The following is a 27,530-nucleotide window of genomic DNA, read 5'->3' as shown; positions in this document are numbered from 1 at the left end:
TGTTACTACCTAGCTGGCCACCCACTTAAGGGCATACTTGTAATTACCTTAACATTAATTCTTAATAAAAAGGATTAGAGAAGAAAGGGAAGAATAATTCGAACCTTTCTTCTTCTTCCTCCTCTTTTCGCCATCTTCTTCTCTTGTACTGCTGCTCTTACTTTTCTTCTTCCTTTTTCTCTCTAATTTTCAAATTTACACCTAATTTTTGAGGACTGATTTACATCTTGCAGGCCTGAGCCAATCTCTCGAGCCAAACCCATCTGGATAAAAAGTTTACATATTCATAGATACCGTCCAATTAATTTGTTTTAGTATGATCTTCTCTTCAAACATATTATAGATGACTCTTTCCTTCTTATTTTTCTTTACGAAATATTTTTACCCTCTTCCTCAAGAAGCTTGCTAGACCAAACCTCTGTCTCTTTCTCTCTCTCTCTCTCTGTATTAACCATTGTTTCTCACTGTTATTCAGTGCTGTTCTTTTTCTTTTAGGCTCAGTTTGGGAAGAGTACAAATATAAATATGTACAGTGCAACTACAAGGTTTAGAAATACAATATGTAAGGTTTTGCATTGTACATATTTGTATTTGTACTCTTCCGAAACTGAGCCTTAAGATTTTTTGGAATCTTATGTTTCTGTTTTTAACTTCTGATGTTCTTTGATATTCAGGTTTTTGTACTTCGTCATCAACTTCAGATTTTTTCTATTGGAGGTTCCTTACCAGATCAACCTCCTATCCATTCTGCAGTGGATTTCTGTGTAAGCTCACGAGCAAAGACGACAGGTCTAGATTTATTGGGCCCAAAGCCTGGCACCGAAATCAACATAGGTTAGATTTTCTTTTATCTACTACACTTATTAGAAACCAAAAGGACTGAGGGAATTTTACTCTTTTTAGATGTTTTTAGCTTGTAAAGAGTTGTATTCAGGTCTTTCACTTGTAGACAGTTGCATTTGGATGCTGTGTGCAGTTGATGCAGTGGCTTGTAAAATTGCATTTGAGAGAGGGAAAGAACGCCACCTTTTCTTTCTAGCAATTTCTAGAGGAACATCTGGGTGGGTTCTCCTTGCAGAAGAGTTGCCCCTTAAGCAGAATTATGGAGTTATTCGTGTTGTGGCACCCTTAGCTGGCACTAATGTATGTAAAGTCATCTGATTTATTACTACAATTTCTAATTAATCTCTCTGGATTTCTTGCAGAAACATTACTATTGTCATGCTTTTCTTTTTTTTTTTTTTTCGGTAAAGCAGATAAAGAAAAATAGGTGTAAATCCTGACATTATCATTTTCATCTTCCTCTTAGCTCATTTCATGACTGCATACAGTAATTTTATATTTTTGGTGTCTGCGCACACACAAACACGGAGCAGGTTTTCTAGTCAGGTCATTTCATGGGTAGTCATGTGTTCACTTCAATTCAAGGTGTATCTGATCCTGAGGGATTCTATCCAGTGGGCAATTTTTCTATGCCCTAATTCCATGTGGAAGAGATAGATGTGAGTCGTCTACCTGATTGGGAAACCTTTTTCTTACATATATGATGATTTCTGGGTAGATTTGAGACTAAAATTGGAGGGTTGAATGTTTAATTGGATAGTATGAGCAGACATTGGGGTCTAAAGATCATTGAGCAGGGAAGGTTTTGGGTTTTGGTTGTCATATTGTCAGAGAGAGACAGAAGATGACTGAATTTTCTATATTGGCCTGGGGCAGCATTTAACTTTTAGTACGAGCAGCAGTAGAAATCACAAATATGCCTGAATTTTCCCCTTAGTAACCCCAGAAGGTCTCAGCTTCAGGTTTAGCTTCCAGTAGGAATCACAAATATGCCTTGGTTTTCTACAATGGTCACACTCATTCCTTGACATCTGTCTGTATATCCTTTTTTGAGGCTACTTTTTGCTTAGAAGGTGCTAGCGTAGTGTTCCATGCTGGAGCAGAGCTTCATAGCAACCCTTAGATTCTCCTCCCCCCTAAATACAAGAATACAATATCATGACCAAGTACCTGTCTTTGAGTCAAATCATACTTAGGGTTCAGCCTGGCAAGAAATGCAAACACCTAATTCCTTTTCTCTAGTTTGTTGAACCTTTCCTTATCAACCTCAGTATCTCACTCAAACAGTTTCTTTGTATCCCTCTCACAAGGCCTGGAGTGATGATTTTATTCACCTAAATTTCCATGGCAGTGGATATGAACAAAAAATTCCTACTGATTTATTGTTGCATGGAGATAACATGTAATGTGCTTAGACTCCTTTTAGAAATCCCAATTTACCCCTTCCACCAATGTACATCTTGACTGATTGATCCCATTGAACATAGTTCACCCAATCCAATTTCAAAATGGTGGCAAAATATTTGGAATGTCACTGTATCCAGTACTTGGAACCATAGTACTTGGAGTAGCATTACTAGACTGATGACCTGAATGTTTTCTTCTCTGGATCAGTCTCTGTTGTAGCACAATCAAATACTAAACACCATAATAATAAGAAAAACAGCACGAAAGGTTCCGATTGATGGAATCAAGAAAATCAAAAGGACAATGGAGAAGAGAACAAAGAATGGAGAGAGATAATGGGAGAAAGCTGTCTTGGGGTGTGTGTTGCCCCCTTTTGCTATTTATATAAAGGATTAATTACATATTTGAGAAATTACTTATATATACCCTGAACTTTTAAAAACAACTTATACAGACCTTATTGATCTTTCAAACATTAACTCCAACTGTTAAAACTTAAAGGAGCGAGTTGTCCTAAACTGTTGATTAAATTTTCAAAACATGCCATTCTCTCCTCTCTTTTTCTTTTTTTCTTCTTTTTCTCTTCTTTTCCTTCTTCCTCTCTATCTTTTTCTTCTCCCAAGAAAATGGTAAATCATAAAGACCCAGAGACTAGATGCATTCTTTTCAAATTGAAACATTGTTTTTGCAAATGGGAATTAATCTTTTCTTGCTTGTCTTTGTCACTTGCGAGAAAAGGGGAAGGGATGCATTTACCTTATGTTTTCCCCTGAATCTTTCGGTCAGGCCAAAAATTAAAATGATCAACAACAAGACAACCCCTTCCTGTTTGTATCAGCAGCATAACTCTACATACTAGAAGAGCCGAATAGTCTATTGACATCATGTAATATTGTAATAGGAAGGTCTGCTGAAAAAGAAGATCTAGCTTGATCTATCTTCTGTTATTCTAGGAAAAAAATGAATTTCAAGTTCAGCTCTTTGATTGATAGGGTATTCCAACAAACTCCAAGGTATTTTGTTAGGCTTCATTTAGATCACTTCTGGAAATAGAGGTAATTGAAATGAAACTTCTATTCCGTTGAGAATCTTGAAGAAGATTATATATATATATATATATATATATATAAACCAACTTTTGAAAAACACTAAAAAAATATAAAAGCTCATGGTTTTAAGTAGCGATACACCTCTGCCAATACACAGGTGTGTCGATACTTGAAGTTTCAGAACCGTGCTAAAAGTGCCTCTAACACTGTTCTCAATACTGGCTTAAGAAAAGAACAACATTCTGAATACGAGTCACACAGAACCAGCAAAACTCACCTCCCATTTCTGGGTTCTGAGTTCTTTTTTTTTTTTGTCATAGAATCTGGGGCAATATTGGTATTATGAAAGTATTTGGAATAAGGTTAACGGCTCTAAACAGTGCACTAACAGCGGTCCTGTTTATGTTATGTGGGGCCGGCCAATAAGGCATCTATAAGTTTTTGAAAGTTGAGGTATATGTAAGTAGTTTCTCAAATGTACATAAATACCCCTATAACCAGTATTTTATGATACTTAATGTTTTAAATTCCCCTTCAAGCTGTGCGTAGAGTATAATCATGACCAGCTTGCTTACATTACTATCAAACTTGGAATGAATAAGCCCTTTTAGCAAGCACACCTTCTAACTGATGCTCTGAAGACACAAATGGAAGACACAATATCAAAATAAGTATGATAGCCCATGTATGCCAGAGGCCTGTACACTGGGAATATACAAAATATATAAAGCCCTAGCCAAAAAACATCATCTCTTGATTCACTTCTGTTTTCAAAGATGCAGGCATTCCTTTCAGCCCAAATAGCCCATAAACAACAAAAGTGCTAGCCACCATAAAATAACTCCCCTCTTGCTTACGCCATTTTCTTCCAGCTATTGGTGAAATCCATTATGAACTCTGGAGAGCAACCAAAGTTGCCCGGCAAAACTGCAATGCAAAGTTACATGATTTACTGATTCCTCCGACCTGTTGCGCAGCATACACAGGCTGTTGTTCAATGCCATATCTCTTCTAAGGAGATAATCTTGTGGCTAGACATTTTTTGAGAGAGGCAGACCAAATAATGAAGGCTTTCTTAGAGGGACCTGTAGAGTTCCAAACTTTGGAGGCAGGGAAGTTTGTGGAACTGGATGTCATCAGACCTTTGTAAAAAGATTTCATAAAAAAGGCCCCAGCTTTTTCCCATTCTACATGCTCTAGAGTAGCTTTGGGCACTGCATATATTGTAATTTCTGCAACAATTCCAATACAGCCTCCAATTCCCAATCATTGGGGTGTCTTCTCGATCTGGATTCCAATTAACAGTGATAAAGACATGGAAGTGGCATTGGGTCAAAAGAAGTGCTAATTCCGTAGCTGATGCTTTAGCCATACAAGGGGTGGGGAGAGATGAACTTTTTCAACAGTCATAAGCAAAAAGAAAGAGTTTATGGGGGAGAAAAGAAGAGGTTTTATCTCAGTGACTATTCTGAATTTGTACCTACTGATTACTTTTCTCCATTAATAAAATTCAAGTTATTGATAAAAAAAGGGTAACAATGCCATTAATGATGTAATTTTCCACCATCAACTCCTTATTCTGCACAATGCTGTAGAATTGAGGGAATATGTGTTTCAATTGTCTTTCATCACACCAGACATCTGTCCAAAACCTTACTTTAGACCCATCACCTACACTATTGTTTGCCATTCATGAAATCAGCACCACAACCATAAGATTCAGTTGCTTCTACTGGATCCCAAATCCAGGTTTTTATGCCAAATTTTGAAGTAATCACCTTCTTCCAGAGGCACTCTCCAGGGGTCACTCTCTTCGATGATGTGTCTATCCACCTTGACAAATGTTGGTCCACTCATGCTAAATGGGATTACGTGCTTTGTTGATGGTAACCCAGTTATCACAATATGGCATTTTTCCAGGTTCATATTAAACTCCTCACTTGTCAAATAATTATAAAATCCAAAACATTTGTTGGTTCAATTGGTTTAGTGTTTATGTTAGTCTTACTTATGTTTTAAGTTCTTGAGCTTATTATGGGCCTTAGTTATTGGGCCTAAACTTGTTTTATTCCTTTTATGTCTAGGGGTCCCATCACTAATCAGGGGCATTCTAGTCCTTTCTTGTAACATTACATTGTGAATACTTATATAAGATTCTAGGGCCGGCTGAAGTGACTAAGCCGCCATTCTCGAATCTCCTTTTTTCTTCTTCTTCTTCTTCTTCTTCTTCTTCTTCTTCTTCTTCTTCTTCGGCTGCTGTTCTCCAGCAAACATGGTATCAGAGCACTAATCGGTCCGACTGGTTACAACTGCCTATTTTCTCCACTTCTCTATTCCTTCTTTTTTTCTCTCTCCTATCTCGGCCACTGTGAAGAAACCCTAGGGCTGACCGTAGAACACAGCAAGGTCTGTATCTAGGGTTTCTCTTGGTTGTAGGGCCCAAGGGGAGTTTGTTCCAGAAGATGATGCCCTACTAGAAATCTTGCAGCAGGTAGTAGCCATTCGGCTGCTAAGAGAGATCTGTGTGGAACAGATCTAGGTGGAAGGACTGAGTTAGACAGTCCTATTACAGATCGTAAGGGTGGTCACAGTCTAGGTTCGACCACCAGAGGTGCCAAAGAGGTATTGCCCTCGACTACAGCTATGACAACAGAAGTCAAAGCCCAGCCCAGAAGTGTCCAGTACACTACAGGGGTGGATTGTTCTTGGTTTCAGAACTGTTACAGAGGTGCTTCAGACCTGTTACGGGGTGTTCTCAGACTTGTAACAGCTTCGGTAAGTATGAAATCGTGTTCTTTGTACTGAGATTTCAGTTGTGATCACTATAAGAGGAAGGAGATGTCTTCAATATCAGGAGAAGTGTCTTCTAAGGATAATAGAACTGGTGGGAGGTTTTCTAATCTGGAAAACCCAAATTTGCACAGCTTGCAGATCACCAATGTATTGTTGGACGAATATAAGTTCAGAGAATGGTTTATTTCAGCCATGCTCTTCATTACTCCCCGGGAACTTACAGGTTATTTAGATGGACAGAAGCAGGAACCTAAAGAGGGTGGTGTGGAGCATGCAATATGGCGTAAGGAAAATGCTACTGTTATGTCCTGGCTACTTGCTTCGATGACTCCAAGAGTAGCCAGGACTGTTCAACACTTTCCCACTGCTGCTAAGATTTGGGAGAAAGTGTCTAAAACTTATGGACAGAGAAAGAACAATGCAAGAATCTATAGGCTAAACCAAGACATTGCTGCATAGAGACAAGGAGATATGACAGTTGCAACTTATTTTGCAACCCTAGAAGGACTATGGGAAGAACTTGATCATCATCTTATTCTTGGTTGGGAGAATATAAGAGACAAGGAGAGGCATGATAAACAAATTGAAGAAGGTAGAGCCTTTAAGTTCTTGACTGGCTTAGACCCAATGTATGGGAGCATAAGGTCTCAAATTGGGAAGGGATGAAATGCTAGATTTACACCATGTCTACTATCTAGTAAGGAATGAAGAGGTTAGGAGGAAAGAGATGCAAGTTGACACTCAAATACAGTTTGTTGAACATTCAGCCTTGATTTCTTCAAACCAAAAAGGGAGCAAGCATTCGGACAAGAGGCATCTTAAGTGCACTCATGTGGAGGTGAAAGGCATGTAAAAGAGACTTGTTGGGTTCTTTATCCTCATCTGAAACCAGCTGTGTTAAAGAAAGACAAGAAGCCTCAGAGGAATCAAACAACAAGTGGGAACTTTGTTACTAGTCACAGTGGTGAGAGCTCGAAGAACACATCTACAGTTACACTTCCTCCCATGGGTCAAACTGCTAATTCCCACACATTCGGGTCCTTGGATTTTATTGCTGATGAGGTAGAGGTCCTTAGTCGGGCCTTAACTCGTCTAAGGACTAATTCCCTTGCTTCCACCTGCCAGATCAGGTATTGTCTCTACTTGTAGTGCAACTAGTTCTAAAGAGTCTGCTTCTTGGATTATTGATTCCGGTGCAACTAACCACATAACACATGTGTCCTCTTTATTTTCTTCTTATCATTTGATGTCTAGCCAAGATAAGATGAGAGTTGTTGATGGTTCTCTCTCCACCATCTCTGGGAAAGGGGGGGTTGACCTAAGCAATGACCTCTCTCTTAAATCTGTTCTACATGTTCCCAATCTTACTTCCGACCTCTTATTTGTTTCGAAGCTTACCAAGAATTTAAACTGTAGCATAACTTTCTTTCCTGCTCATTGTGTCTTTCAAGACAGGCTGATGAAGAGAACGACTGGGAGCGGTCATGAATGTGGAGGTCTCTACTATTTTGATGCAAACATCAGTTCGGCCTTACAATCATCTGCTGCCAGTAGTCAGAATAATGAGGAGTCAATAGCTAGGTTACACTTGTGGCATGCTAGGCTAGGTCATTTACCTTTTTCGTCATTGCAAGGGTTGTTTCCTGAATTATTCAAGTGTGTTTCGAGTCAAAGTTTAGTTTGTGAAGTGTGTCAGTTGTCAAAACAATGTAGAACTCTTTATCCAATTTCTAGTAACGGAATTCAAGCTCCTTTTGATTTGGTCCATTCTGATGTTTGGGGCCCTTCACCTCTTGTTTCTGTAGATGGCTTTTGTTACTTTATCAGCTTTATTGATCACTATTCACGATGCACATGGATCTACTTGTTAAAAGGATGTGATGAAGTGCCACGGATAACCATGGCATTTTGTAAAATGATTGAAACTCAATTCGACAAGAAGATTAAGCAATTCCGTTCAGACAATGCTGCTAAATATTTTGAAAGTTCCTTGAACCTGTTCGTGGAGGATGCAGGAATGCTACACTAGTCATCTTGTGCTAGTACCCCTCAACAGAATGGGGTTGCTGAGCACAAAAATACACTTATTGGAGACAACTCGAGCTTTACTATTTCAGCACAAGGTTCCCAAGCAGTATTGGTCTCAAGCAGTCCTTACCGCATCATATCTGATAAATTGGATGCCATCTAAGGTGTTGGGTATGAAAACTCCTTTCTCTGTCCTTTGCCCTAATCTTCCAAACTTTCCTCTTCCACCTAGAATCTTTCGTTGTGTATGTTTTATTCATGTAAAGGATCCAAAGAAGACCAAGTTGGATCCTAGGGCTATGAAAGGAATCTTTCTAGGGTACTCTCCTACACAAAAGGGTTGCAAGTGTTATGATCCAGTTACCAAAACGAAATACGTCACAAAGAATGTGGTATTTTTTGAGTCTCAATCCTATTTTCATTCTTCCCAGAATCCTCTTCAGGGGGAGACTAGTAGGATGGAAGAAGGTTCTTCTCCCTCTTTTTTTGTGCCTCTTTCAGTCTCGGGCCTTCCATCTTCTCCTCCTGATCCTCCTAGTTGCAGCACCCCAGGTGAATCTAGTGAGGCTCCCATTGAACCTATTACCACTCTTGATGCTGCGGATGTAACTGAGGACACCAATAGGCAACAAAAAGATATCAGAATGACCTACAACAGAAGAAAAAAAGACCCTTCAACTCATGGCAGCAACCAATCAGACTCAGATCAATCTGTCTCAACAACTCCAGGTAATCTTATCACTCATACTTCTTATTTGGATCTCCCTATTGCTCTTCGTAAGCCTACCCGCTCTTGTACTATCTGACACCCAATTGCTGAATATGTTTCTTATTCACCCTACTAGGTACTCAGAGGCAGTGTCTGACCCAAGATGGAGAGAGGCTATGAATGGAGAAATAAAAGCCTTAATGAAAGCCGGGACTTGGGAATTAGTGGATCTACCAGAAGGGAAGAGCACTGTGGGATGCAAGTGGGTATTCACTGTGAAGCATAGGGAGGACGGGTCCATTGAAAGATACAAGGCCAGACTAGTGGCGAAGGGGTTTACTCAAAAGAAAGGGATTGACTACAAAGAGACTTTTGCTCCAGTTGCAAATCTCAACAAATCCAGGTTCTATTGTCATTAGCTGCAAACTTCTCATGGGAGCTATATTAGTTGGCGTAAAGAACGCTTTCCTAAATGGCGATCTACATGAAGAGGTATTTGTTAGAATGTTAGAGTTATGTTCGGCTGATAAGAGTTCTTATTAGCCCATTCTTATGTTTAACTTATCTTGTAACTGGGCTTGTGTTAATGGGCCTAATCCTGTTTAATGATTTAAGTCATCTGGGTGTCCCATCACTAATCAGGGGCATCCCAGTAATTTCTTGTACCTTGTATTATATTCATCTATAAATAAAGAACTGGTCGACTGGCTAGTACAGTTTGACATTCTCTTCTTTTCTGTCATTCTCTTTTCTTCCTTGCTACTTCGAGTATAGCTCTTCAGATTACATGGTATCAGAGCATTAGCTCCTTCCTGGTTTCAGCAGGTGCACTCTCTTCTCTTGCTGTCTTTTCATCTTCTCTCTTCCTTTTCTGGGTTGCTGCAGTGAAGACCTAGGAGTGTAAGAGAGTAAAGCAAGTTCGAACCTAGGGTTTCTCTTGGTTGTAGGACTCAAGAGAAGTAGGACCCAGAAGTAGATGTCCTACTAGATTATCTCCAGCAAATAGTAGCTATTGGGCTACTAAGAGAGGTCTGTATAGGACAGACCTAGTTGAGGACTGATTTCAGCAGTCCTAGCACTAGCCGAAAGAGGGAGAGCTTCCTCTACAGTTGCAGCTTCGTGCTCCAGCAAGACTTGCGCAGAACAAGTGGTAAAGACTTAGCCTTCTCTACAGTTGCAGCTTCGTGCCCCAGCAAGACTTGGGCAGAACTGTGGTAACTTCAGTTACAGATTCTCTTCAGGTCGGTTATCAGTCCTACTTTGTGAACTTCAGTTATTGCACTGCACAGTTACATCAAGTTGCACAACAAGCCCTAACTGAAGTAACTTCAGTTACTAGCACTGTGAACTGGTTCAGTTACAGCCCTGTACTTGCTACTTCGGCCAGTCCTAAACAGCACTGCACAGTACCCGAACTGTGAACACTTCTACCAGCACGGTGAACACTGTGACCACTTCGGCCAGTCCTAAACAGAATCACCTACAGCACTGTGAACAACTCTTGGACTGAAGTCAAGATGTCCTCACTATCCGGTGAAGTTTCCTCTAGAGATAACAGACCTGTTACAAGGTCCTCAAACCTGGAAAACCCTAATCTGCACAGCTTGCAGATTACAAGTGTGCTGCTAGATGAGTATAACTTCAGAGAGTGGTCTGTCTCAGCAATGTTGTTCATTACCTCTCGTGACCTCACAGGCTATTTGGATGGAGACAAGAAACAACCAGAAATTGGCAGTCCTGAATACACCGTGTGGCGTAAGGAAAATGCCACAGTCATGTCTTGGTTGCTGGCCTCTATGACTCCTAGGGTGGCCAGAACTGTTCATCACTTCCCCACAGCTGCTAAAATTTGGGAGAAAGTATCTAAGACATATGGCCAAAAAAAGAACAATGCTAGAATTTACAGGCTGAACCAAGACATTGCAGCCCTAAGGCAAGGAGACATGTCCGTGGCAACCTACTTTGCAACACTGGAAGGCCTCTGGGAAGAGCTTGACCACCATTTGATTTTGGATTGGGAAAATGCTAATGATAAGGGGAGGCATGATAAGCAGATTGAGGAGGGCAGAGCCTTCAAGTTTCTGGCGGGTCTTGACCCTATATATGAAGGTATAAGGTCACAGATTCTAGGGAGAGATGAATTACCTGAGCTTCACCATGTCTACTACCTGGTGAGGAATGAAGAAGTAAGGAGAAAGGAGATGCAAGTTGACTCCCAAACACAGTCAACAGAACAACCTGGAGAACATTCAGCCTTAGTCTCCACTAAGAGGAATAGATTTTCAGACAAGAAGTCCCTCAAGTGTACACATTGTGGTGGTGAGAAACACACAAAGGAGAAATGTTGGGTCCTGTACCCTCATCTGAAGCCAGCTGCTCTGAGAAAGGACAAAAGGCAACAGAAGGGCCACACAGCAAGTGGGAATCTTGCCACCAACAACAGTAGTGACAACTCACAGAGTATTCAGACAGTGTCATCTTCCACCGTAAGGCAGGCTGCCGACTCCTCTGGACCAAGTACTTTGGGCTTCACAGCTAGTGAGGTAGAGGTTCTCAGTCGGGCATTAGCCCGTCTGAAGAACAATTCTTTAGCTTCCACCTCTCTTGCCAAATCAGGTACAGCCTCTGCATTTAGTGCATCTAGTTCCATTAATTCTACCTCTTGGGTGATTGATTCCGGAGCCACTGACCATATGAAACATATGTCCTCCTTATTCTCCACATATCATTTGTTGTCTGGTAAGGATAAGATGAGAGTAGCTGATGGGTCCCTCTCCACCATCTCTGGAAAGGGGGTGGTTGACCTAAGTAAGGATCTCTCTCTTAAATCAGTCTTACATGTTCCTAGTCTTACCTCAAATCTGTTGTCTGTTTCAAAGCTTACAAAAAGCTTGAACTGCAGTATAACTTTCTTTCCTTCTCATTGTGTCTTCCAGGACAGATTGACGAGGAGAACGATTGGGAGTGGTCATGAGTATGGGGGCCTCTACTACTTTGATGAAGATGTCAGCTCAGCCATGCAAGCTTCTACTACTAGTTCGGAGAGTGTGGAGTCAATAGCTAGGCTGCACTTGTGGCATGCTAGGCTAGGTCATTTGTCCTTTTCTTCCTTAGCAATGTTGTTTCCCGAATTATGTAAGGGCATTTCGGGTCAGAGTTTAATTTGTGATGTGTGTCAAATGTCAAAACAATGTAGATCAATGTATCCAATTTCTAGTAATGAAATTCAAGCCTCTTTTGACTTGGTTCATTCTGATGTTTGGGGTCCTTCACCCATTGTTTCCATTGATGGCTTCCGTTACTTCATCAGTTTTATTGACCATTATTCTCGGTGCACTTGGATTTATCTGTTGAAAGGACGTGAAGAAGTTCCCCGGATAACTATGATGTTTTGCAAGATGGTTGAAACACAATTTGATAAAAAGATCAAGCAATTCCGTTCAGACAATGCAGCTGAATACTTTGAAAGATCCCTGAACTCATTCATGGAAGATGCAGGCATGTTACATCAATCATCGTGTGGTTACACCCCTCAGCAAAATGGGGTCGCTGAGCGCAAGAACAGACATCTATTGGAGACAGCTCGAGCCCTTCTTTTCCAGCACAATGTGCCCAAGCAATATTGGTCTCAAGCTGTTCTCACTGCATCATACCTGATAAATCGGATGCCATCTAAGGTACTGGGTATGAAGACCCCTTTCTCTGTTTTGTGTCCCACTCTTCCAGAATTTCCTCTTCCCCCGCGGGTTTTTGGTTGTACATGCTTCATACATGTGAAAGATCCAAAGAAGACCAAGCTGGATCCTAAGGCTACAAAGGGAATATTTTTGGGGTACTCTCCTACGCAGAAGGGGTATAAGTGTTATGATCCTGTCTCCAAGAAAAAATATGTCACCAGGGATGTAGTCTTTTTTGAGTTTCCACCCTATTTCGGGTCTTCTCAGAATCCTCTTCAGGGGGAGAGTAGTGGGTTGGAAGAGGATTCTCATTCTCCCTTCCTTTTTGTTCCCATTTCAGCACCTTCCACTACTACTAGCTATAACATTCCGGGTCAACCTAGTGAGACTTCCACTGTGCCAGTTGCTTCTCCAGATTCGGCTGATACTTTTGAAGGTTCCAGTAAACAAGAGAAAGAGATACTTACATACAGTAGAAGGAAGAAGGCCCCTCAACCTCATGATTGCATCCAGTTGAACTCAGATCAATCTGTCTCTGCAATCCAAGGTAATTCTGATTCACTCAATTCAGATTTGGATCTTCCTATTGCTCTCCGTAAGCCTGTTCGTTCTTGTACCACTCGGCATCCCATAGCCGATTATGTTTTTTACTCACACTTATCCCCTGCCTATCATTCCTTTCTGTCTGCTCTTTCCTCTGTATGTGTCCCTTCCAGGTATTCAGAGGCGGCATCTGATCTAAGGTGGAAAGAAGCCATGAATGAGGAGATGAAAGCCCTAATGAAAGCAAGGACATGGGAATTGGTGGACCTGCCTGAAGGGAAAGGCACTGTTGGGTGCAAGTGGGTATTCACAGTAAAGCACAGGGAAGATGGGTCAATTGAGAGGTACAAGGCCAGACTCGTGGCAAAGGAGTTTACACAAAAGGAAGGAATTGACTACAAGGAAACCTTTGCCCCAGTAGCAAAGCTCAACACAATCAGGGTTCTACTGTCACTAGCAGCAAAATTCTCTTGGGAACTTCATCAGCTGGATGTGAAGAATGCCTTCCTAAATGGTGATCTTCATGAAGAGGTATTCATGGAACCCCCACCTGGATATGATGTTGGAAAGAAGGTATGTAAACTAAGGAAAGCATTATATGGTTTGAAGCAATCTCCCCGGGCATGGTTTGAGAGACATTGTTTGGCCATGAAGAAAGTAGGGTACACTCAGAGCAGTGCAGATCATACATTGTTTACAAGGAGACAGGATGACAAACTTACAGCACTCATTGTGTATGTGGATGATATGGTGATTACTGGAAATGATGTGAGAGAGATGAAGAGGCTGAAGGAGTTCTTAGCTTCAGAATTTGAGATCAAAGACCTGGGAAATCTGAGATACTTTCTTGGAATTGAAGTTGGTAGATCAAGAGAAGGAATCTACATATGTCAAAGAAAGTATGTGCTAGATCTCCTAGAGGAAACAGGCATGATGGGGTGCAGGCCAGCAGACACTCCAATAGAACCAAGCCATGGATTACAAGAATCAATGGGTGAGGAATACTATGATAAGGAAAGGTACCAAAAGTTGGTAGGAAAACTGATATACTTATCCCTTACTCGGCCAGACATTGCCTATGCAGTGCATGTTGTCAGTCAATTCATGCACTCACCAAAGACCCCTCATATGAGAGCAGTGGAAAGAATCCTCAGATACTTAAAGACTTGCCCAGGGAAAGGAATTTTATTCAGAAAAAACAGCAGACTTGAAATTGAAGCCTACATTGATGCTGATTGGGCTGGGTCTGTTGGAGACAGAAAATCAACCTCAGGTTACTGTACATTCTTGGGAGGAAACCTAGTCACATGGCGTAGTAAGAAGCAGAATGTTGTGGCTAGATCAAGTGCAGAAGCAGAATACCGGGCTATGGCACACGGGGTTGCTGAACTCTTATGGCTCAGGACTCTCCTTAATGAGCTTGGTATCAAGACAGAGGGTCCTCTCAAGCTGTATTGTGATAATAAAGCTGCTATCAACATTGCCAACAATCCTGTGCAGCATGACAGGACAAAACATATTGAAATTGATCGACACTTTGTCAGAGAGAGAATTATTTCTGGAGAACTCTGTGTGCCTTATACTCCATCAGAGATGCAGATTGCAGAGGTATTAACTAAAGGGCTGGCATCAACGAAGTTCAGGGACATACTTGGCAAGCTAAACATGATTGATATCTATGCTTAGCTTGAGGGGGAGTGTTAGAATGTTAGAGTTATGTTCGGCTGATAAGAGTTCTTATTTGCCCATTCTTTTGTTTAACTTATCTTGTAACTGGGCTTGTGTTAATGGGCCTAATCCTGTTTAATGATTTAAGTCATCTGGGTGTCCCATCACTAATCAGGGGCATCCCAGTAATTTCTTGTACCTTGTAGTATATTCATCTATAAATAAAGAACTGGTCGACTGGCTAGTACAGTTCGACATTCTCTTCTTTTCTGTCATTCTCTTTTCTTCCTTGCTACTTCGAGTATAGCTCTTCAGATTACAGTATTCATGAATCCTCCACCAGGTTATGGTTTTGATCGGAAAGTGTGTAGACTGAGGAAAGCATTATATGGTCTTAAGCAGTCCCCTTGAGCTTGGTTTGAGAAGCTCTGTGGAGCCATGAAGAAAGTGGGATACACTCAAAGTGGTGCAGATCATACTTTGTTCATAAGGAAACAGGATAGAAGACTTACGGCACTCATCATCTATGTGGATGATATGGTGATTACAGGGAATGATCTAGAAGAGATAAAACGATTGAAGGAGTTCTTGGCATCTGAGTTTGAGATCAAAGACTTGGGCCATCTGAGATGCTTCCTTGGAATTGAAGTTGCTAGGTCACGAGAGGGCGTTTATATATGTCAACGGAAGTACGTCCTTGATCTTCTAGAGGAGACAGGTATGATGGGGAGTAGACCAGCAGATACTCCAATAGAACAGAATCATTGTCTACAGGAATCAGTTGGAGAGGACTACCTTGATAAAGAGAGGTACCAAAAACTGGTAGGGAAATTGATATATTTGTCTCACTCGACCAGATATTGCTTATGCCGTACATGTTGTCAGCCAATTCATGCACTCTCCAAAGATTCCTCATATGAGAGCAGCGGAAAGGATTCTTAGGTATTTGAAGACTTGCCCAGGAAAAGGATTTTTGTTCAAAAAACACAATAAAATTGAAATTGAAGCATATAATGATGTAGATTGGGCTGGTTCTGTTGGAGACAGAAAGTCTACTTCTGGGTATTGCACGTTCGTTAGAGGGAATTTGGTTACATGGCGAAGTAAAAAACAGAATGTGGTTGCTAGATCAAGTGCAGAGGCTGAATATCGATCTATGGCTCATGGTGTTGCTAAACTGTTGTGGCTTAGGACCCTTCTTGGTGAGCTCGGGATAAGGGTTGAGTGTCCTCTCAGGCTGTATTGTGACAACAAGGCTGCCATCAACATTGCAAATAACCCAGTGCAACATGATAGGACGAAGCATATTGAGATTGACCGACACTTCGTTAGAAAAAGGATAGTCTCAGGGGAACTCTACATTCCTTATACTCCTTCCGAGATGCAGATTGCAGATGTGCTAACAAAAGGACTAGCTTCAATGAAATTCTTAGACTTACTTGGCAAGCTAAACATGACTGACATCCATGCTTAGCTTGAGGGCGAGTGTTGGTTCAATTGGTTTAGTGTTTATGTTAGTCTTATTTATGTTTTAAGTTCTTGAGCTTATTATAGGCCTTAGTTATTGGGCCTAAACTTGTTTTATTCCTTTTATGTCTAGGTGTCCCATCACTAATCAGGGGCATTCTAGTCCTTTCTTGTAACATTACATTGTGAATACTTAGATAAGATTCTAGGGCCGGCTGAAGTGACTAAGCCGCCATTCTCAGATCTCCTTTTTTCTTCCTCTTCTTCTTCTTTGGCTGTTGTTCTCCAGCAAACAACATCCTAGAGACCCCATGTGTTGTTCCCAATCCTTTGCCTTTATACTAGATCTCACCATGATTGACTGCTTTTTACTCCTTAATGACATCAAATTATTACCAACTAGCATACAATACCCTCGGGTAGAACATCTGTCATCAAGAGAACCAGCCTGGTTTCTATATGTGTATGCCTCGATCTACATATGACCATGTCTTATATACAACAAGCCTCTGCCTGGCTGTCCTTTCAAGTAAGCTATAATCCTCTTTAGTAGTAGGTACATGACAATCTCTAGTATGTATTAGTTGGTCCACCACGCTAATTGCATATGATACGTCAAGGTTTATTATGCACAAATATATTAATCTTCTAACTGAATGCTAAAGTGTTCCCCTATCCTCCAATGGTTTATCCTCTGAAACAGACAATCCAAGGTTGGGATCAATCCAAGTGTTCCCCTATCCTCCAATGCTAAAGTGTTCCCCTTGTATACAACAAGCCTACTTTGTTGTTTCCTTCAACATGTCCGGCACATACTTTAGGAATTAAAAATCCCATCCCTTGATCTTTCCACCTCAATACTCAGGCAATAATTGGTGGAAAACATAATAGATTCAATTTAGAATCTCAAAAAAAAATGTCAGACCTACAAATCGCAAACCATGCCATGATTTCACCCTAAACCTGAGATTTTTCATTTGCATATCATGACTTGGTGAGGAACTGGTTCCTTGGGTTTCATGTTGGAATTGGTTTCCTTGCATGTTTGATATATGATTGTCTTGGTTTTTGTAGAGAAGATGGGCCGAATGGCCCATAGGCTGTTTATCCATTTTTTATCTTTTATGTTCTTTGTTGTAATGGGTCTTAATTTGGGCTTTATTCTTTCTTATGTTATGTCTTTTTAATTTTCTGCCCAATTAGGGGCTTCTCTGTAAATTACTAAAGTTTAACTTAATGAAATAGAATTAAGGGAGTAAGAGAAGAGATTTATGTTTGAAAATCTCTCTGAACCCAAGTTGCCGCTACCTTCTTCTTCTTCTTCTTCTCTCCTCTTGAACTCTGATTTCTGCTACTTTCTTTTGAATTTTTGCAACTGTCTAAACAATCCTTTCTTCTCAAAAGACTGTTTTTCTTCTTGGTATCAGAGCAAGCTCGTTTTTTCCCTTTTTTTTCACCTTTTTTTTCCCATACACAGTGTGAATGGAGAACTGAATTGTATGAATAGTTAAAGAAACCTATTTCAGCCTAGTTGTTAGTGGTTTCTAGAGAGAAGGGGACTGTTTTTGTTGTCCTCCTGATAGATTCAAGTGTGTTGCCCAAAACCCTAATTTTTTCGAGAAATCTGATTGCGGGCCCCACAGGGAGTTTGACCTGGGCTCTCAGTGACTGAAGGTCTACTCATTCTTCTTCTTGAAGATCGAGTCAAGTGGATTGGTGTTCTGTGAAGTCTACAAGGAGAAGCTGAGTTTTCTCTGTTTCTCCCAACTTCCGGGTGCGACGCAGGTTATTGGTACGGCTGCATAGAGGTTGGCTCACTACACAGTTTTTGTTCTGTCTTCATTTGTTATTTGAAGTTGTTTGAAGTCATTTTTGAAGTATTTAAGAAGATAAACTCCTCAGACTTTGAAAACAAGCATGTTGCTGAATTCGGACAAGTTCCGGGAGCCTCTGTAGACTCTCTATTGGTTGTGACCACAGTCAAGCTGGATGGAACTAATTATCTGGCTTGGTCACAATCATTAAAAATTCATATTTGTAGTAGAGGCAAATGGGGTTCTCCGAGAGCAAAAAGGCTTCTCCGGAAGATGATCCATCATATGAAAAGTGGATGCAAGAAAATTATACTGTTATTGGATGGCTTGTGAACTCAATGCAACCACAGATTAGTCAGCTCTATTTGTGGATGAATTCAGTAATGGAAATTTGGGATAGTGTTGCTGAAACATATTCCCAAAAATTAAATGTGGCCAGGGTTTACAAGTTGAGAAGTGATGTGAAGAATTTGAGACAAGGGGAGAAACCATTAGCTGTATACTTCTCAACACTGAAGTCTTTATGGAAAGAAATAGATTTGATAGAAGTTGTAGCCTGGGACACCACTAACGATGCTGGGACTTACAGAAAACTGGTTGAGAGAAACAGGGTGTTTGAGTTCTTGATAGGGTTAAATCCAGAGTATGACATTACAAAGCAAAATATTTTATCCAAGGTAGTGTCTCACTGTCTCAAGCATATGCCTTGGTAAGTAGTGAAGAAAGCAGAAGACTTGTCCAGGTCCAAGGGGTTGGTCTAAATGACCACTTTGCTAAAGGCAGGGAGTGTCAATGTTGTTGTTGGTCTAGATAGTGACAGATACCAAACTGAAGAGATGACGGCTAGTGAGCAGTTAGCAGCTATGAAGGCAGAATATGAGAAGTTTGGGAGGATGATCAGTCACCTAGAGGGTGTGACCTCTTCTTCTAACCCTCCAGGAAATTCAACCTCTTATGGATTTGCTCATTCAGGTATACGAGCTTTTGCCAATCATACAACCATTTCAGGTAATCGTAGGATCCCTTGAATTATTGATTCCAGTGCTTCTGATCATATGACCAGCCTTTCTACTTTGTTTGTTTCATATGATTTACTTCCTAGACGTGACAAAATCACCCTAGCTGATGGCTCTCTTGCCCCTATCTCCGGCAAGGGAACCATCAAGGCTACAAAGTCCTTGGTTCTTCCTCCTACTCTTCATGTACCCAGACTAAATACAAACTTGTTATCTGTAAGTAGCCTAACTAAGTCATTAAACTGTTGTGTAACCTTTTTCCCTTCTTACTGTGTTTTTCAGGATCTGAAGTCTCAGAAGGTGATTGGGAGTGGCCGTGAGGCGAATGGAATATATCTGTTGGATACTCCTGGACAGTGCCATGAACAACTTGGAAAAGCTGCTTTTGGGTCTACATCTACAAAGTCCATCAGTCGAGTCATGTTATGTCATTTTCGTTTGGGTAATCTTTCTTTTTCTGCATCAAGTCATTTATTCCCAGAACTGTTTAAGAGAATTAGTTTGTCCAGTCTTCATTGTGAGTCTTGTGAACTGTCAAAACATTGTAGAAACAGTTATCCTCTGAGTAATAAAAGATCTCCTTTTAATACTGTGCACTCTGAGCCTTACCACTTACCTTCTATGGGTGGCTACAAATATTTTATCTTGTTCATTGATGAATTTTCTCGATTCACTTGGATATTTTTTATGAAGTCTCGTGATGAAGTTCCCAGATTTGTGAGGCAATTCCATGAATTTTTCCTAACCCAGTTTGATACCAGAATTAAAATTTTCAGATCCGACAATGCAAAAGAATATTCTGAGAAAAACCTGACCTGCTATCTCACTGATTTAGGGGTTATTCATCAAAGCTCGTGTTAGGACCCCAGAACAGAATGGAGTTGCTGAAAGAAAAAATAGACATATTGTTGAAGTTGCAAGAAGTATTCTATTTGCCTCACATGTCCTTACAAAATTTTGGGGTGATGTTGTTCTCACCGCTACCTATCTTATAAACCGTATGCCATCCAAGGTTTTAGGGTTTAAGTCTCCCTTCAGTCTTCTTCATCCGGACAAGGCTCTTTTTCTTATTCCTCTTCGTGTCTTTGGTTGCACTTGTTATGTACATATCCCAAGTGTCCAGAGACATAAATTTGAACAAAAAACCCACAAGTGTATCTTCCTTGGTTATTCCCCCACATAGAAGGGTTGCTGTTGTTTTGATCCAAAGACTGGCACTCGGTATGTCTCATTGGATGTCACCTTTGATGAGCTTTCTTCCTTTTATGGTTCTTCTCTGAGAGACATTGTCCAAGGGGGAGGATTTGTCATAGGTGTTTGCTCTTCCTCTTCCTGTCCCAATTGAGTCTTTTGTTGAGTCTCTTCCTCCTTCAAATGAGTCAAGGGAGGATCAGTCACTTCACTCTCATTCCAGTGTTCCTATTCCTCCTCCTTTACCTCCTCGCCCTCTTTTTAATCCCAGGTTGTACCAACGGCAGAGAACCAGAAATGAGTAGATTGTTTCCCCTCCAACACATGAGCCTCATGCACTTCCAGTTACAAATGAGACAACAGGTACTGTTATAGCCCCTTTGGAGCCATCCTTCCCAGACCTTGATATCCCCATTGCTATTAGGAAAGGAAAAAGTGTACTACACATTGCATTTCCAAACACCTTTCTTATAGTTTGCTCTCTCCTTCATATTCTGCCTACCTTTCTTCTATTGCTTCTAACCCAATTCCCAGGTCTGTGTCAGAAGCTCTTACTATTCCAGAATGGAGGGATGCTATGAAAACAAAAATTAATGCCCTGCACAAGAATGACACTTGGGAAGTGGTTGATTTGCCTAAAGGGAAGAATCCAGTAGGTTGTAAGTGGATTTTTTACTATCAAATATCATGTTGATGGCACCATTGAAAGGTACAAGGCTAGGCTGGTTGCAAAAGGCTATACACAGACATATGGGATTGATTATCTGAAAACCTTTGCCCCTGTTGCCAAAATGACGTCTGTGAGAGTTCTACTATCTTTGGCTATACACTCAGACTGACCACTTTATCAACTGGATGTAAAGAATGCATTTTTGAATGGAGAGTTACATGAGGAGATTTATATGTCTCTTCCTCCAGGGATGTATGAAACAAATAAGAAAGGAAAGGTCTGCAGGCTAAAGAAATCTCTCCATGGACTCAAACAGTCCCCTAGAGCATGGTTTGAAAGGTTTAGGGCTGCCCTTGTTAGCCTTGGCTATGTACAGACACGGTCTTATCATATCCTCTTTGTGAAGAGGAGAGGATCCTTGGCCGTTTACCTAATTGTGTATGTTGATGATATTGTTGTGACTGGTAATGATGTCTCAGGAATAAATAATCTCAAATCTTTCCTTCATACAGAGTTTGAGATCAAAGATCTGGGGGAATTGAGATACTTTCTTGGTGTAGAAGTTGCTAGATCCAAGGATGGGATCCTTATCTCTCAGAGAAAGTATGTTCTTGATTTGCTCTCTGAAACATGGAAGATAGGTGCTAGACCAGTTGCTACTTCTATTAATATGAGCCATAAACTCTCTGCTTCAGATGGAATATTGTTAGAAGATAAGTGAGTCTTCCAGAGACTACTTGGAAAACTTCTTTATCTATGCATTACTCATCCAGACATTGCATATGCTGTCAGTTGTATCAGTCAGTTCATGCATGCTCCCAGGGATACTCACATGGCAACAGCAGAGCAGATTCTGTGTTATTTGAAGGGCTCCCTTGGGAAGGGAATTCTATTTGCTAAGCATGGCCATATGAAACTTGAAGCCTACACAGATGTTGATTGGGCCGGAAACATTGATGACAGAAGATCTACCTCTAGGTACTGTAGCTTGGTGGCAGGTAATATTGTCTCTTGGAGAAGCAAGAAACACTCAGTTGTTGCTCGATCTTCAACCGAAGAAGAATACAAAGCCATGGCTCATGGAGTTTCTGAACTATTGTGGCTTAGATCCTTGATGGAGGAACTGAGTATTGAGCATTATAAGCCAATGATGTTATACTGTGATAATCAGGCCGCCATCAACATTGCTCACAACCCAGTGCAACATGATAGAACTAAGCATATTGAAGTTGATAGACACTTCATTCAAGAAAGAGTGGCTTCTAGAGAAGTGTGTCTACCTTTCATCACCTCTGAAGGACAGTTAGTTGATTTCTCACCAAGGGCATTCCCAAGGCTAAACTTTAGCATGATACTGGCAAGCTTGGCATGATTGGCATCTATGCTCAACTTGAGGGGGGAGTGTAGAGAAGATGGGCTGAATGGCCCATAGGCTGTTTATCCTTTTTTTATCTTTTATGTTATTTGTTGTAATGGGTCTTAATCTGGGCTTTATTCTTTCTTATGTTATGTCTTTTTAATTTTCTGCCCAACTAGGGGCTTGTCTGTAAATTACTAAAGTTTAACTTAATGAAATAGAATTAAGGGAGTAAGAGGAGATTATGTTCGAAAATCTCTCTCTGACCCCAAGTTGTCGCCACCTTCTTCTTCTTCTCTCCTCTTGAACTCTGATTTTTGCAACTTTCTACACGGTCATTTCTTCTCAAAAGGCTGTTTTTATTCTGTTTTGAAAAGAAAAGATATATGATTGTCCATATTCTAAAACATGATTCCATGATTTATAGCTGATTTGCCAATTATATTTCAATATACATGTGGTACATTATTTGCTACATATATCCCTATAATTTAAAATTAATAGAATTTGATTATTATTTTTATGTTGTAAGTTTTTTTTCCAGGAGAAATTCCCTGAAACATATCAAATGAATATATCAAAACATTCAATCTCTATGCTTATTTTTTCAGTTGTTTCTATCTTGTCAATTCTTATTTGTTTGTAAATAATATTATTAGTGCGGACTCCACAAGGAAGAACATAATTATCTCATTGAGAACCTAACTTTCTCTTCAGCCAAGAATTGATGACAAGCATTCAAAATGGTTGCACCTACGCATTCGTCCATCCACTTTACCCTTCATGGATTCATCTAAGTTGGCCTTTGCAAAAGTGAAGACAAAAGCTTTGGTTGATGGGAGATGGACAATTGCATTTAGAGATGATGTAACTTGCAAATATGCCCTTTCTATGATACTTGAGGAGATGGATTTACTATGTAAAGAGGTGGAGATGAGGCTAGAGCCTTTGCTTCATTTGGACAGACCTGTAAATGCATTAGACCGTTCTCATCTATCTCGATAGCCTTCATCAACAACACCAACATATTCGTTGTAGGTTTCTCACTTGTTCAGTTGTGAAATAATAATTGCTTTATCGGTAGGTTGGGGACCTACCTGTTACCCTTTGTATACTATTAGTACCATAAAGCAGCCTTAGAAATACAAAAATGTAGAATAGTGTCTCAGCCAGTGCCATGAGTCGGTGTTAATTTCCTTGTATACTAGATTTTCTTTTCTTGGCCCTAATTTTTGTAGGTTTTGCATTTCTTTTTGTTTGGTCATTCTTTAACAATCCCTGTTTGAGGGTTTTTTCTTCAATTTGTTGTGTAATTCCAAATGTATATCTTGGATGATTCATATCATAGTAAAGTTGCAAGCGTTTGGCATTTTTTTTTCTTGACAATATATGAATTGCATTCTCCAAGTGCACTTGCTAAATTTAAATTTCTGTAAATGAAGGCCTTTGTCCCTCCCATTTACTTGCAATGTTATATAACTATAATCTCCTGCCACTTGCATGTAATTATGATATGTTTTATTTCCATAAAGGATGTCTGAGGACAAGTATCTCCATCTCCTGGTTGATGGCTTTTTTTTCGTGTCCAATGAAATATAGCCAATTAATCACTTGTTCTATCCAGCATGGGGTATTTGATATTGTACTGAACTGAATTTAATCTTGGTGGGTAGTCAATTCTGGGCTTAACGCCCTGGAAGAGGATACAATCAAGATCTATATTGCACATGTCGGACATGAAGGGTGGTCGCCTGGTTGGTCCTGTCATCAAATAAGATATTTGAATTTGATAGATTACTTGCACATCTGTTGGATGCATCTTGGATAGGGAGAGATAGTGGAATGCATTGGATGGCTAGGATCCATGGCTCTGTAGATTGTCCCAGAGTAGAATTTATTGTAAAACACTTGACAGATTGCGCCCATTGTAGAAAACTTATTAGATACACTGGCTCTGGCTGGACTTCCTCCCATGATCATTTGCTTTCATGTAAAGACTTCTTTTATGCTTGTTATTGTGTTAAGCCTTTTGATCGGAGGAAAAAAGGGGAAAAAAAATACTGTTAAGCCAAATAGGAATTTGGAGACTCAAAACAAGCGGTGTTTGCAGAGAGGTGCTTGTATAGCATTGGTGTGGTTTTATTCCTTAATTCTCCGATTCTTTGGTTATAATTAGTATTATTATCATCGTAAGTTGTTATTATTTCAATATTTTTCTTATCTTAAAGGCTAGATGTAAAGAATGAGGGTTTGGGATAATTTTCTTTGGTGCTTTGCTCAATTTAGCTCCCTATTCATTTTGGGTTTCATTTTTATTCATCAAAAAATGCTGTTGCTAACGTGCTATGTCTTTATTGCCTTGGATCCACATGACCCTTTTTTAAAGTCCCTGTTCTAAAGTTAGCCTACATTCAACCACTCGCAATGTCAACCGTCCATAAAGGTAACATTCCCAGGCCATGTTTAGGAGTGCTTAAAAATAAGTGTTTATTTGGGCAAAGACCACACCATTAAGCACTTATTAGTGTTTGGGAAATAAGCCTGAAATAAGCGCTTATTTTAAAAATAAGGGCTTATTTTTTAAACCCACATCTCCAGCTTTTTTAAGTGCTTATACCATAAGCACTTATTCAATTTTTTCTCCCATAATTGTCCTTGGTGAATTTATAGAATTCCAATTATAACCCTTTTATGAAAATCACTTTTATGCAAGGTTCAAAATATCGATACGCCGGTAAGGGCGTATGGGGTGAATCGATTTTCTTTTTTTATATTTTTTTTAATTTTTTTTCTGAAACTGGTTCAGGGGGCCGGTTTAGGGCTCTTCCACCCCCTGAACCAGTCAAACCCCCGATATACCCACTATAGGGGTCCCGGAACGATATGTATCAGCCAATACGTATCGATACTTTGAACCTTGCTTTTACAAAAATAAAGTATTTTTATGAAAGCAGTTTTATAAAAGTATTTTTATGAAAGTACTTTTACGAAAGCACTTTTATACAAATACTTTTATGAAAATACTTTTACGAAAGCACTTCTATAAAAGTATTTTTATGAAAGTATTTTTATAGAAGTACTTTTATGAAAGCACTCACAAAAGCACTTTTATAAAAGCATTTTTACGAAAACACTTTTATGGAAGTGATTTTAGAAAGGCACTTTTATAAAAGTATTTTACGGAAGTGTTTTTATCAAAATACTTTTATGAAAGCACTTTTGTAAAAATACTTTTAAAAAAGCACTTCTATCAAAGTACTTTTATTCATTCACTTTGGATTGGATAGTTTGAAAATTTGAAAGAAAATGTAGGATAAAGTCACATTTGCTTATTTAAGTGCTTATTGGAGAAAAAGACTATCAAATGCCCAATCAAGGTTCAAAATATTGATACACCCCTACCGGCGTATCGAGCAAATCAATACTGTTTTCTTTTTTTTTTTTACTTTTTTTTTCTGAAACTGGTTCAGGGGGTGGTTTAGGTCTCCTCCAGCCCCTGAACCGGTCAGACCCCTGATACACCCACTATAGGGGAATATCAGAGAGGTCCCGAAACGATATGTATCGGCCGATACAGGCTGATACGTGTCAATACTTTGAATGTTGCATCCAATATAAAATAAACACTTGAAAAAGTTGGATGCCAAATGCAAATAAGTACTTATTCAAATAAGCACTTGTTTTAAGCACTTATTTGTAATATAAGCAACTCCCAAACATGGCCTCAAACAATCAAGTTCACTTTTATTTTTTTATTTTTTTGTTTACATCCCATGAGGCCATGACTGCTTTTAATTACTGATATTTATTTTATTCTAGTAGTTTTTCTAAACATCATATTCTGTTTTAGTTTCTAACTTTTATATAGTCATCCATTAAAGGATCATGTCTCTCATGTTCTTGGATTTGCACTTTGAAAATTTCCTTTTTATGCTTGGTTGGCCAATGTTTGTTTTAGTTAATGATCTTTTTGTTGTTGTTTTTGGTTTGTTGAAAAGTGTAAAACCACTCACCTCTTGGGCTTTATTGTAGTTTATTGAAGCATTAGTGGAGCTTAGTTTTTATTCATGATTACCTAAGCCTAAGGAATCAAATGATGGTGATTAGCAAGCGGACCTTAATACAGGCCCATGATCATGAAACGTTGAATATAAAATAAAAATGGGATTTTTATTTGCAAAAAAATTGGAGGCCCATTTGCATGACACTAAGGATCATATAATTGAAAACCAGGTTGACGAGTAATGAGGCACACACTCAAGATTCAAACTTTAAAGTATTGATGATGTATCGGTGCGTATTTGTACGATATGTATCGGTTTTTTATCCCACCGATACTCCTATGAAAACTTATCATCCAAAAAATAAGAAAATAATAATAATAGAGTTTCGGTTGACCAAAACGCTTGATGGAGTTTGGGGCCCACTATGATGAATCTCATATCTAAACTGGTAAGTGGTAACTAATGAGGAAATCGGGTTATATTTTTTCCCACATGGGGAAGAATATGATGACTCCCCCCTTTTCATTTGGGAGGTTTGGGGAGAGCTAGGGTTCATTGTCATAGAATTAGGACCCACTAGCAATTGGGCCCAACCATTGTGGGATTAGTTTGGTAAAGCTCACTAGAAAGAAACTTAAATTATTCTTATAGTGCACTATGGGGCGTCCTTGGGACATTCTGTGTGCCAAATGAACCCAAATCACAAATCATGGATGTGTGTGCCAAAGGAATCAAAACCACCAATCATGGCATGCATCCTCCAGCTCTCCCAGATTAGACTTTGTGCAGATCAGGTTGGTACTGATGGCTACAACACTTGCACCTGGTTAGCCTCAGAAGTACAGCATCCGATCCGATGGTTAAGAAGTCTCTAGCTCTTGCCCATTGATTTAATGGTCCTTCCCTCTTCTTATGCACTTCAACAATATCAATACGGGGTGTATCAAGCAGTATTGGTACTTTTTTTTAAAAAAATCGGTTCAGGGGAGCCGGTTTAAGGCTTCACTCTTTGAACTGGTCAGAACCCAATACACTCTAAATAGGGGCATATCGGGGTGCTCTCGATACGTGCCGATACTTTGAACCTTGATTCAAAGTAGACCGACCCTTTACAGTACACATTTTGACATCATCAATTTAAGTGATTTTTAAGCAAAAAGAGGCATGAAAATGTCTCCATCTACAGCAAGACAGGCCCCATTTCCGCCGCTCGGATACAATTATTTGATATGTTTTAATGGGTCTTTAGGGTCAAAGCTAATGAATGATACAATGTTTAAAAAAACTATTCCAA

General features: G+C 39.7%; 1 protein-coding gene across 15 annotated transcripts in view; it reads left to right on the top strand.

Moving 5' to 3' along the window:
* The window catches only part of LOC104611385 (CLEC16A-like protein), a 138,195-nt gene extending 113,791 nt beyond the window's left edge, over window positions 1-24,404 (top strand). For 7 of the 15 annotated variants that reach the window (XM_088893136.1, XM_088893135.1, XM_088893141.1 and 4 more), the window contains 3 exons: window positions 675-834; window positions 950-1,143; window positions 22,950-23,618. In XM_088893136.1, coding sequence (XP_088749262.1) covers window positions 675-834; window positions 950-1,143; window positions 22,950-23,237 — 642 coding nt within the window. In that variant the 3' untranslated portion in view covers window positions 23,238-23,618. Of the gene's footprint in view, window positions 1-674; window positions 835-949; window positions 1,144-19,296; window positions 19,457-22,949; window positions 23,619-23,905 lie in introns of those variants that run through there. The other 8 variants (XM_088893142.1, XM_010278403.3, XM_088893137.1 and 5 more) reach the window with 6 other exon arrangements.
* The last annotated feature ends 3,126 nt before the right edge of the window (window positions 24,405-27,530 follow it).

The sequence above is a fragment of the Nelumbo nucifera genome, chromosome 8 (genome assembly GCF_055504915.1).
Source record: "Nelumbo nucifera cultivar China Antique chromosome 8, China Antique-T2T, whole genome shotgun sequence".
NCBI lineage: Eukaryota > Viridiplantae > Streptophyta > Magnoliopsida > Proteales > Nelumbonaceae > Nelumbo > Nelumbo nucifera.
This window is presented reverse-complemented; position numbering and strand designations above follow the sequence as displayed.